Here is a 12,880-nt window from a genome sequence, read left to right as displayed (position 1 = left end):
ATTTTCTTCTTCAAATTCTTGAGGTATCACCCTGGGATGCTTTTTAAACAGTATTGAAGGAGTTCCCATCTATGTTAGGCACTTATTGGCTGCTTTTCTTTATTATTTGGTCCAAGTCATCAGTTTCAAAAACTTTTTTTTTTTAATTAAATTTTAGATTTATAATGAAATAAATTAATATGGTGGCACAATTATATTTTTGTCTACAAAACTAATTTCAAACATTTAAGCATACGCCTTCAGATCAGAAGATTTTTAAGATCATGAGAAACATTTCGGTCAATTGTTTCAAAACTTTTGACTGGTAGTGTATATATATATATATATATATATATAGCTTAATAAGTATTAAAAATGCTGCTTTTATAAAAGAAAAAAAAAAAAACACTGACTGCTTCTGTTTACAAAAATGAAAAAAGTTAAGATGCATTTTCCTCCCTTTAATTATGTACATTTATATGTTTTTCTTTCTTCTGTATTCAGGGCTTTATATAATTTCCATAATGCAAGTAAAAGGGATGAAAGTCCACAAATACAAACATCCTCTCTAAGCCAAGGGGCTGTACTTTTGAGTATCAAATACAAATGAGTGAATATGAATACTGGCACTTGACATGAAACGTGAGTTTTACAGAAAACTGTTTAAAAATAAAACAGTCAAAGACATTTTAAAGAAACATCATGATATAAAAAGAAGAATCTCTGGTAATAGCCATTTAAAGACAATCTACTTTAGGGAAATTAACAGAAAAATGCTCATTTGAACATAGACCCTACAAGCCATTGACAAACACTATTGCTTGTCATACTGATACTGTATCTCGTCGTTCTTTCCAGTGTGATGAATATATACAACCAGGATCATTTCAGAGCATATGGGAGCCCTAAACGAAAAACCTACTTGGAGGGACCCCCCACCCATGAATGGTCTCAACCTTGCTTTGCAGCACCCCATGGTGGCTCTGGGGCCCTAAATGACTGCTTATACAGCTTCTAGCTAGAAACGGCCCTGTTTAAAACACAATACATTTTACAATGCAGTTATAATCTCTCAAGCTAATCAAATTCAGTACATAACACTGCAACATTAAGTACTCAGTTTGGTTAGTTTTTACTGGCATTCATGTAGATACCGCTGCTTTAAGATCCCCTGCTAAAGGCTTCCCCATCTAAGCTTGTTTCCAGGTCCACAGCATCTCTTTCATAATTTAAATAACTGGTATCAGTTCAGTCGAAAAGTAGCACGATGTTCTGCATTACTATCTGAGGTTCAAAATAGCTAAAAGGCCATTTTGAAAAGGCCTTCTCATTTTTAATGAAACGTTAAACCAACGATGTTCAAAACATTTGCATACTGATTTGCATCGAGGTTTTAACGAATGTGGCCTACAAATGCAAGCGCTAAGATGAAGTGATGCTAGTACATCTCTAGGCACAAAAATACAACTATCCTCACAAATATTACCATGGTAACCATAGCCAAAATAGTACTACTTATTGTAAAATCGCAAAAAACGCATGGGATAGCCTAAAAAAGGTGTAAGAAGGTTTTAGAATCATTATCATTTTTAGTTATTTATTTTTGACAGTAGTGGCTAATTGCCACAAAGTAACCACAGTTTTGGTTGCCATGGTATTTTTGAAAGGGTACAGTGTCAGCTGGAGCACCACTGGAAAATAACTAAGATCTGATAACAAGGATGACTTAAAATAGCCACAAATTAAATATATTACACTGTGAATTGTTTGACTATTTTGAGTGAAATGTACAGCTTGCCTCAGTTGGGCTCTACAATTCTGTATCAAATCCATATTGAACATGTAAATATATCATACTGTGCCATTGCATATTAAACATGGACTCTTGATATCTGAGGTGGTAGGATGCCATGTTAAATATTTTGCTGTTAAATGAAATCAACAATACACTGTCTATAACAAACCTGTGTAGGCTTATCATATTCATCCAAACTATAACAAATGTCTTGTACTTAAGTTAATTTTAAATGTACATAATTCACTGCATCAGTGTATAAAATGACTGCACTGAATGTTATCTGCATATAGAAAGGTAGTAAGTTACAGTAAAAAAAAAAAGAACATTCTCTTTTATTTGTCCACACAGATGAGTAGTCCTAGAACAATCATTCACAGCACCTGAGCAGACTGCAACATCACTCTGCAACTGAAGTGTTTACATTTGGCACTTTTTCAATTAGTCTGTAAAGTCAAGTAGGTGAGGCATACATGGACTCCTCTTGGGACAGCTCGCAAGTGAAAAAAGCACCAAACATGACATGCCTGGACTCTATGCACATTTTAAGGTCTTATTCCTTAAATTCAGCAGCCAAAAAGAATATAAAGATAAAAACAAAGGTATCCATGGTGTGGTTCCGCTGGTTTCTCAGGCACAGGCAACTGTGATGTCATAGGTTTAAGCCCATAATGGGTTAAGCTGTCTGTAACTGTGCAGAAGAGATGAGAACCTTGCCCGAGTCATGTTGTCATCCGGGCAAATAGGTGGATACTATAACACTGTGGCCTCTTCCATTGCATTTACCCACCTGCAAAACAAGGGTTTTATTTCTTTATCGTTTTCTGGAGATTTAATTTGAATAAACAATACATTATCATGACAATTCAAAGGCAAAGAAAATATGCTTTAGAACACCCAAAGCTACCTACAGAAAAAGTGTGTGTGTGTGTGTGTGTTATATTCTTTTAAAGGCACACACAACCAGCAAAGTTTAAAATCCTTGTTTTAGCACAGTGGCTGATTGACAAGTGAGTAGGCAGTCCTTTGCTGCAGTAAATGTGCCCTTGTTCTGAGTTATGTTTGCATGGCTCCATGTGCATCTGCTTGTGTGTCATACCTGCGAGCAGTATGATGGTCATCTGCTCTGAAGGTGTAATAGAGTGTTTTTTTATGGTAAAGCTGGAAAACACTGTCTGTGTCTTCTCCCTCTGATTGATCCGACAGCTTTACAGTAAAACCCTGCAGAGGAAGACTTTCAGATGCCACCTTATCCTGCAGACAAAAAAAAAAAAGACAAAAAAAAAGAAAGAGAGATATCAAATGTGCACTATACAAGGCAATACCAATGTGAGAAAAAAAAATGTTTCACCCTTAAACGCATACGCAGGTCTTTAGTGACCCGGGACCTCATTCCACACCCTGTACCTCATCCATTTTTTTTTAGTTGTGCCCACACCTCTTTAGAATTTCTCAATCTCTCTCTTATAAATAGTGTAAAAAAAAAAAAAGTTTTTTTTGGTTTATAATGCTTTAAGTACCAAAAGTATATAAGGTTATTAGAGACCCTGGGTATGTAAGAGTGCCAGATGTTTTTTATTTTTATTTTTATTTATTTTTTTTGCACTTCCATAAATTATATTTTTATGATTATTTCATATCTATATAAGTTTACTATCACAGGATATCTATTTCTTTGTTTATTACAAGAGAAATGATTAATATATTCATACAAATAAATACTACTGTATATCATGTACATTTTCTGTGCAACAATGAATGATCAACAATGGTGATTTATCAGTATCCCATATGCGTGTACACATACATATTATACATGTTATTCCTTACTCAAGGTGGCGCTGTTGTTTAAGTGATTGACTTGAGTTACATTTAACATTGCTATTTGATGAAGAAACAACATGGAAGTAAACTATAGCAAGTACAACACATGAACAGTATAATATGACTATTGTCATTTGGGTGTACCGCTGAAGTTATGTAAGTTGTGCATCTATTTAGTCTCAATAAGTGCCTGACAAAATACTTATGTGTAAATTACAGTATGTGTAGCTTATGTGTATTTTATGTGTTATGTGTAGCTAAATGTTTTTGACAGCCAGTTGCGTCTCATGAAATTTCAGTTTGAAAGTAATTAATCCTGTTCTAGATTTGTCCTGATCTGTTGCTTTTTCTCTTTGATATATGAAAAATAAAACATCAAAATATATAAAAATATATTTTATTCTATTATTTTCTAACTATCTTGAAAATATTTGGAACATTTTACACTATCTAGGCATTTTATAGATCCATTTGTGAAAGATATACGTGCAGGGTCTCTAAAGATTTCAATATGTAAGAGTGTTTGGTGAAATTCCTATACATTTAAGGGTTAAATAAGCTGAAGTACAGTACAACTTTGTTTTTTTGTTTTTATGGTCAGGTGTTTCCAAGCCTTTTCACCACTGATTTTCCATGACTTTGCCAGTCGTTTGTGATTACTGGATTAGGATTTTTAAAAATTATTTTTATAGAGATCGCACTCTCAAATAGCAATTTCTTGAAAATTTTATATTTACTATAGAAATTTCCATGAATGTCCAACCATATATGGTACCAATAGGAGTAATGCAATGTATTTTACATTATGGTGTATGTGTATAAGTGAGTGTGAATAATCTAGTGCTGGTGTGGGAGACTCTGGGCCCCCTCACCTCTCGTGCTTTAAAGGTGTAGAGCACCTTGTCTTTGAGCAGGAACCACAGCCTCTTCCACTTCCTTTTGCTTTTTTTGCGCCTCTGCAGACTGCCGCTCATAGTGGACCCTTCTACACCAACAGACACCTGCACACAAGCATACGTTTTTAGTAGAGACAAAAGGTGTATTAATATTTTAGGTATATACAGAGTAAAGGTGGGACAAAGCACAGGTACCACACATGGAAAGCATAGTTATGTATGCGCAAGCTCAAGTTTAAAGTTAACTTCTGATGAGATTTAAGATGGATGATTTTAAACTTTACACTCTCTCCAATAAAGAAAACTAATTTTGATGGAAGAATAAACTGCAATGAATTGTAATTAATTTATTTTATTGGTAAATCTGGTAATATTTTACAAGTCTCTGTTTCCTAGGATTTGTATTAGTTAAGGTGCAAGTTACATATCTGTTTATTTAGCTAACGTAAGCTAGCTTGCCTGACTGGAAAGATTTTTGGGTCGAATTTAATGGTAAACTATGTAAATGGCACTCAGTGGCGGGGAAGAATTTTTAACAAGCAGCCCACAAAGTCATAGCTAGGAGCCTTCGATGGATGCCAAATGGCGGCGGCAGAGTGCTTCCATTCATAGAAATAAACGGTTTGATTTTTAGGATGCTGTATGTCTGCCTGCTGCGTCTGATGTGCAACCTCCTTGAATGGAGAGAAGATTGAGGGCTCTCTTTTCGTGAGAGCGCAAAGCGCAGTGCAACACGCTACGACCGTGCGCAACATCTTATCCAATTTTTGTGAGAGCGCTAATTCTTGTGCAATTTTTGGTCCAGCTTTCGGGCTAGCTGAAGAAGTTGGAGAGAGTAAAATGTTTGGATTTATTATGATTTTTTGACCACTTTGTTATTTTGATTATATTTTCATTTAGTTTGAAGTGTAATTTGAATTTAGAAATATTTTTGGTTTATTATTTTTGTTTCAATACATGAATTTTTGAATCAAATTCAAATCAATGTCGTCCAGTAGAAGTGAAGTGCGTGCCGATTCAATCACTGTTAACAGTAGCCATGATTTGTTGTGTCAGTAGATGATTACGATTAATAATACTTACATTCTCTGTAATTTAACGGAGCCTACATTCATATGAACCACATTTTCTGTGCGTATAAAAGAAGCATGTCCCATTTAATAAGGATGCAGGTAATGCCCAAAATAATGTAAATCCATATTTCTATTCTTCTAATCCATTGCATACAGTCCATTTACACTACCAACTTATGAATGTGCTGTATTTGTTTATATCGCTGGTGCTTGACAGAGAATGGACTGTATAGGACGGAGACGTGCCGGAGAAGAATTTCCCTTGACTCGATTAGCGCCTTGCGCACGCGATTTCGCCAAACCCACTTGCGCTTTAGACTTAGCGCTCGCTTGCACGAAAATACCAAAAAACCATGGCCATGCCCATTGACTTTGCGCTTATGACTTAAGGCATTGCGTTGTGCTTATTGCTTGTGCTCTTAAAATAGGGCCCTGTATGTATGTGAGTGCGTACCTGTGTGAGAGGTGAGGTGCTCTTTCTGTTTCTCCATAGGCTGGGGGGCTGTAGACTTTGGAACACAGCAGAGAGAGGCCTGCTGGCCTGGTGTGTGCGAGGACTAGTGCTCCCACATGTTCCAGGAATATTACCACCTACATGCAAACAGAGAAATCAACACTGACATTACCCAGGCAGCAGTCAATTTTTTTAAATGTTTAAAATGGAACTTGCACTTTTTTGTTGATCTTTGTAGAGAAAGAGAAAATAAGCAGTATTGAGAACAAGTCACAGATAATAGCTTCAAAAATAATTCAAATAAATTTAAATATAAAATGGTTCAGACCATGGTGTGAATTATGGGGGGTCTGCACTCCTGAATGCAACAGGAGACCCCCTGGAAAGCTAATTTGCATATTCTTGGGGGTCTCATTTAAAATCATGTGATTTTTACAATACAATTTTGTGATTCAACACATTTTTTAATGCTGTAGTAATGAATGAATATGTATATATATATATATATATATATATATATATATATATATATGTATATATATATATATATATTGTTTTTTCCCTTTTCACCTGATTTGGAATGCCCAATTCCCGGAGCGCTTTTTAAGTCCTTGTGGTTGCGTAGTGATTCGCCTCAATCCGGGTGGCGGAGGATGAATCCCAGTTGCCTCTGCATCTGAGACCATCAACCCGCACATCTTATCACGTGGCTTGTTGAGCGTGTTGCTATGGAGACATAGCGTGTGTGAAGGCTTCACACCATCCACGCTCAACTCACCACACGCCCCACTGAGAATGAATCACATTACGGCGACCACGAGGAGGTTACCCCATGTGACTCTACCCTCCCTTGCAACCGGTCCAATCTGGTTGCAATTTGGTTGACCTGGCTGGAGTCACTCAGCACGCCCTGGGATTCGAACTAGCGAGCTAGCGAACTCCAGGGGTGGTAGTCAGAGTCTTTTAGCACTGAGCTACCCAGGCCCCCCAATGAATGAATATGTGGATCTGATCAAGATCTGAGCAGCAGCGTTGCTCTTTTCGTCTCTCTCTCTCTCTTTCACGCTCACTCATACACAGGACGTTTAACACATCATTTGCACTCTTTGTATGGTGGAATTTTATAATCATCGAAGCTCAACAAGTAAAGTATCATCCAAAAATCCTACAAGGGCATGAAACACGATCACCAGCGAAGTACGCCTACTGTAGTCAGCAGCATCTCAACATTTTAAAGTTTTTAGAAACTTGGCAGTCGAACACTTGTGGATGTGCGAGACAAACAGTGTGTCCCGAAAATGATAGAATTTCTGTTTTTAACAAAGTGTCTCAAATTTCAATGAGTACATTGTGTGAAAGTTCGCAAAGAGTATAGAGAAAAGTGCAAAATCTGTCATATTTCCATTCTTTTTTTTTCTCCAAAACAGCATGAAATGTTTTTCTGCATCATTTTTCCCATTTCCCCAGGCATTGCTTTTCCTTCATTCACAAGTTGCGCCTAAAGGAAAAATACCTTAAAATGTATTATATATTCTATTATATGAAATTATAGTTGTAATTATTATAATATAATGTCTTTATAAAAATATTTTGTTGCCTGTGTTTCCAAAATCTGTTACTAGGGTCCATGTCCGTCAACACCCCCCCCACCCCACCCCCACGCGGAGGGAAAAAAACGGAGACCCCCTGAATGTCAATGTGTAATTTGCACCCTGGTTCACACCAATCAGCATCCAATGAAAGTGAACAGTCCAAATTAAAAATTTTTGTACCATTCATAACCCTAAATTCCGTTTAAAACAGAAGACTTCCTAAAGTATTCCTAGTAAGTGTGTTCCCAGGAAAATGTTTCTAACGTCTGTATAAAATTGTTTTCACTCAGACTTGCTTCTCTTTCTGAGCTCGGCATAGCAGTGGTCGCACACTTTAGCCATCCTGTCCTTCAGATACTTCAGTGGATACCTGTTCCGTGAGCAGGAACGACACACTACCTAAGAATGAGAGGAATAATAAAAATGAATGGTAAGAGAGTAGAGATGTAAAAATTATTAGTGGTTGATTGATATGGAATTTTCAAAGACTAATGCCAGTATCAAGAGAGGGCTTGTATATATCATATTATATACATAATATAATGCTGAAATTTATGATATAATACAATTTACTGATAGCAAATGAGATGAACGCAAAATTGCTGAAAATTACTTAAAACATTTACTCAAAATTCTATCAAATATAATGGAAAACTGTGCACTCTAGAGGTTAGAAAAATTATAATAATTTTCTCAGGTGATTGTTCAAATAAAATGTTAAAATATATTACATTTTCTTTCGAAACATAAAAATACATCAGTGTAATACTGAAAACTTTTAAGTGTAGCTCAATTGTCCAAATACTTTTTGGGGCCACTAAAGACTACTTCTGAGTACTTCAGTGTAAATCTAAACATATTGCTACTGTATATCTCCGAAGATGTTACAGTTTGTTGACAATAGAATATCAAATATTATTCTACTAGTGGCAATGTTGTACCTTTCCACATGCATTGCAGTGATGCCGTCGCAGTGTAAGGCTAAAATCAGAAGTGCAGTTCATGCACATCATCACGTGTGATACAGGAGCCAGCACAGGTGCAGCCTCTCCTAAAGACATCCACAATTTTTCTCTCGCCTGTGAGCAAACACATAAACAGTAATGCCATTTGACACAAAATATAATATCGTTCCATATTAAATTGTTGAACAGCCTTAATTTCTAATATTATTTATTGTATTCCAGCTTAAAATGCAGAGTCAACTATAAGTGAGCCATTTGCTCAAACAATGGCATGAGTTTGTGGCAGGATTATCTGTTTGTACGACCAATGGTAGATATTGGAATTTTTGAAATCTGCTTTAAAACAGTGATTATTCTTATAATTGCATTTGGTGATGCTAGTGGCCCAGAATTTACACACTTCACCTTTAACTGTATTACATCTTTGTACACAAAAACTTTGAACTTAGAACTGTAGGGAAACAGTTCTACCTACAGTAAATGCATCTAGATGCAGAGTAAGAGAGTTTTCACACACACCTCACTAGAACAGCTGAAGGTGTTAAGACCTGCGGCGTGATCTGCTATAGCCCGGCTCAGCGTGTGGAACCAATCTTCTCGCTCTCCTAAAGAACTATCAGAGACAGAGAGAGACAGAGTGCATAAAAAGTGACTATTTTACACTAGTACACACAGTACATACACATGCATATGGTTTTTGAAATTCCCTTTACCTTGCTGAAAGGGTGATGGTAACATCATTGACTTCTATCCTGAGTGTGTTGAGCACACTGTCTATGACAGGTTTACTGACCTGTAGATACACAGCAACACACTTTCAGCTCAAAACACAGTTCAGCACACGAGTTCACAATAATACAATTTCAATCACACCAAATCTAAAGGAGTCAACCAACCGTGCTAACTATATTTGATCACCTGAGACTTGGCAATACTGTCTTACCTTCATCCCACTTAGAGTCAGTGTGTTCTTCAATCGGTATTTGCCATCCTGCTGTGGGTAGGTGTACAGCATTACGTCATTCATCTGAAACACAAACACACATACTCAAATGAGATCTATGTGCAGTAATTATGCACAATTATAAATAAACAAGTGTAATATGTAGTGTATATACAGTATTAATGCACCAAGTTGCTACTCTGCTTCATGTCCTGCCTCAGAACACACTTGCCAATGATTAAATCACTATAGACCATGACCTCTTGTGGCTTACTGCTTTAATTAACTTCTAGATTCATCAGTATAATGTAATGTATGTTATGTCCTTTTCTGTAATGTTTATGTCCACCACAAGGGGGTGGTAAAGGCTTTAAATAGCTTTCACGCCAATCTTCTCTATTCCTGTCCATCTCAATACACCCAAACTTAGAGTGTTCAGTTCAATTCTCAAGAAAGCAATTCACATGTTAAATATAGTGGGGTGTGCTTGATAAAAACAGCGTATGGGTTATTTTCTTTGCTCTAGTACTGACAATGATGTAGTTGTGCTAAGAACACAAACTCACGCCCACAAACAGGCTAGCCACACACTTCAAACCATTGTGTTTGCGCTACATATATAGCTCCAAACAAAAGTGGTGACATAATCAGACATGCAATGTGTGTGCCCCAAACATCCGCAGTTCACAGGCAGGGTCCAGGAATTCATTCCGAAACACTTCTGAGAAAGTATTTTGGGTGGAGGCAGCAGGACAGAGACAACAAAAACATCAACAATAACAGCCACAACAACTGTGAAACAGCTGAGAATGTGATGTCAAACAACAATACTGCTGTTAACTAAAATGCTAACAGTTCTCCTATTGTGTGTATCCCTGGAGAAAGGACCACTCTTGGAAACTTGGAAAAGAAACAACAACTTAGAAGTCCCACCTATGAGTTCCATAGGGCTTTGACACATTTATTATAACCACAAAAACAAGACACTAATAAAACTGCACCACATCTCTTACAGTACTACTGTAGACAAATAATGGTAACAGTTAAAGTGTTAGTTTGCCCAAAAATGAAAATTCTGACATCACCCTCAAGTCATTCCAAACCCATAAAACCAACCAGGTCTCATGATAAGTTTTAATAACAGTACAAGATGGCGAAATCATGAGAAATAATAAAGAGAAAAATAAATAAATGAGTGAACAATGTTATTATGATTTTTTCTAAGTCTAAATAAAGTCTAATCCCTTACTCAAACATAATTTTTTTTATAGGCAAATCACAGTTGTGTACCACGCAGGGCCGTATTAAGGTACCGCAAGGCCCTGGGACACACCAATCTGCAGCGCCCTTGCCAGTCGTCTGGTGGGGAGGAACGGTATTACTCTATGATGATGTGCTACACAGACGGCTTTCAGTGTTGTGCACCATCTACATGTTCAAATTCCAATGGAAAGTGATCATCCCTATGTCCTACTCACTCTGAAGGACAGAGCTGTTGATATGAGCACTATGAAGGGAGCATGGTATTACTGTATTAATGTACCCTTCGCTAATAGTCTTGTGGAAGGGGCATTCATGAAATATTTATTTTCTTACTTTAGTTTGGAACGTCCCTTTGAGTGTCGTCCACATCCCACAGTGCCCTTCATATAAAATGCCCTATATTACCATCTCCTGCTGAACACGTTTACATATGCTCCTCCTGTGAACGCGGCTGGGGGAGAAACGGGTGTTGTGGGCACCCCCTTCAGCCACTGGCCTTTGTGTTAATGCAGCCCTTGTACCACGAAAGAAAGAAAAGATGAGGTTTGGAACAAGACAAGGGAAGCATATAACAGGTGTGGAGATGGGGGTGTGGTTGAGCGTTCGTCTGAGGGAGAGAGAAATTGGTAAGGATTTCCACCTGGGTTGAATGATTGCTAATGACTGTTCTTTGTTTGCAGTGAGATGGGGGCAGATAAAAGGCGACTCAGTCCACAGATGAGGGAGAGCCCAGCTGAGAATCTACGTGTGTGCTGGCCACTGCCGTTTATGTTTATGTTGAAGCAATACCATTGCGCTTGAAGTGAACGTGTTTTTGTAAGTTAAATAAAAGGACATTCCTGTCTTGGAATTGCCATCTCACGCTTCCTCATTACCTGAACCTCAGGACCTTTGTTACACTGGTGCCGAAACCTGAGAGAAAAGGAGGAAAGATACGCTGCTATGGAATCCTTGCCGCTGGGGGAAATCATCAAGGCCCTCACCAGTATCCAACAGACCCAACATCAGGGCCTCATGGAGCTGTGGAAGGAGCAGGAACAGAGCTTTGAGGCTCTCCTCCAGGCCCAAGCAGAGGACCGGCGGGCATTGCGGAGCATGTTGCCCCAGGAGGGGGCATCCACTGTGGCCCTGGCAGCAGCGGGCCTATACGAGATGCTAGCCAAGATGGGGGCTCAGGATGACATGGAAGCGTTCCTGGAGCTGTTCGAACACACGGTCAATGCCTAGAAATGGCCACGTACACAGTGGGCAGTCCATCTCCTGCCGCTGCTGACCGGGGAGGCACAATTAATGGCCCAACAGCTGCCGGTCGTTAACCTCCTGGACTACTGCCTTAAGGAAAGCCATCTTGCAATGGGTTGGCGAAGCCCGGAACAACACCGCCAACGGTTCCGCTCCCTGACGCTGAGCGAGGCCGTCTATGTCAGCTCCATGTCCGGATGATGTAAGGGAGGGGGAAACCGCGGCTTCCCCTGTCCTTAGGGGAATCCCTGTGAGGGATTTCCCTCTGGAGCAGACGCAAGACGAAACCCTTAGGCATGCCTTCAATCAAGTGGAAGTGATTGATGGTCAATGCCTCCGGCCAGACATTGCTCTTTCCTACCCGTATTGTTTTATTATTAAAGATCGGTTGTATTGAGTGATGCAGGATGCTCAGACAAAAGAGGATACAACCCAATTGTTAGTACCAAAGAGACATCGGGAATTGTTATTCCAGACAGCTCATTATAATCCGATGGCGGGTCACTTAGGGCAGGGAGAAACATTGAAATGTCTAATGGCCCGTTTCTATTGGCTGGGCATTCACAGGGATGTTTGTAGATGGTGTACGGCATGCCGTGAATGTCAGCTGTTGAATCCGTTGGCCACCCCAAGAGCGGCATTGTGCCCCCTTCCTTTGACCAAGGTCCCCTTCGAATTAATTGGCATGGACCTCTTTGGGCCATTAGAGCAGACGGCACGCGGGCATCACTTTTTGTTGGTTCTGTTGGACTACGCAACACGATATCCGGAAGCAGTGCCTCTGCGCAACATCTCAGCACGAAGTGTTGCAGTGGCACTCTTCAGAATAATCTCTCGAGTGGGGATTCTGAAAG

General features: G+C 38.8%; 1 protein-coding gene across 2 annotated transcripts in view; it reads right to left on the bottom strand.

Annotated features, from left to right (window-relative positions):
• Positions 1-419: 419 nt before the first annotated feature.
• The window catches only part of LOC127426267 (FYVE, RhoGEF and PH domain-containing protein 5-like), a 65,886-nt gene continuing 53,425 nt past the window's right edge, over positions 420-12,880 (bottom strand). Inside the window, exons 13-21 of one of the 2 annotated variants that reach the window (XM_051672950.1) lie at positions 9,522-9,605; positions 9,292-9,371; positions 9,098-9,191; positions 8,555-8,692; positions 7,910-8,012; positions 6,022-6,158; positions 4,471-4,599; positions 2,874-3,028; positions 420-2,564 (exon numbers count right to left, since the gene is read on the bottom strand). In XM_051672950.1, the coding sequence (XP_051528910.1) occupies positions 2,528-2,564; positions 2,874-3,028; positions 4,471-4,599; positions 6,022-6,158; positions 7,910-8,012; positions 8,555-8,692; positions 9,098-9,191; positions 9,292-9,371; positions 9,522-9,605 (957 nt within the window). In that variant the 3' untranslated portion in view covers positions 420-2,527. The remainder of the gene's footprint in view (positions 2,565-2,873; positions 3,029-4,470; positions 4,600-6,021; positions 6,159-7,909; positions 8,013-8,554; positions 8,693-9,097; positions 9,192-9,291; positions 9,372-9,521; positions 9,606-12,880) is intronic. The other variant, XM_051672951.1, reaches the window with a different exon arrangement.

The sequence above is a fragment of the Myxocyprinus asiaticus genome, chromosome 35, assembly GCF_019703515.2.
Source record: "Myxocyprinus asiaticus isolate MX2 ecotype Aquarium Trade chromosome 35, UBuf_Myxa_2, whole genome shotgun sequence".
NCBI classification, from domain to species: domain Eukaryota; kingdom Metazoa; phylum Chordata; class Actinopteri; order Cypriniformes; family Catostomidae; genus Myxocyprinus; species Myxocyprinus asiaticus.
Note: the sequence above shows the minus strand (reverse complement) of the source record. Positions and strands in the feature narration are given on the sequence as shown.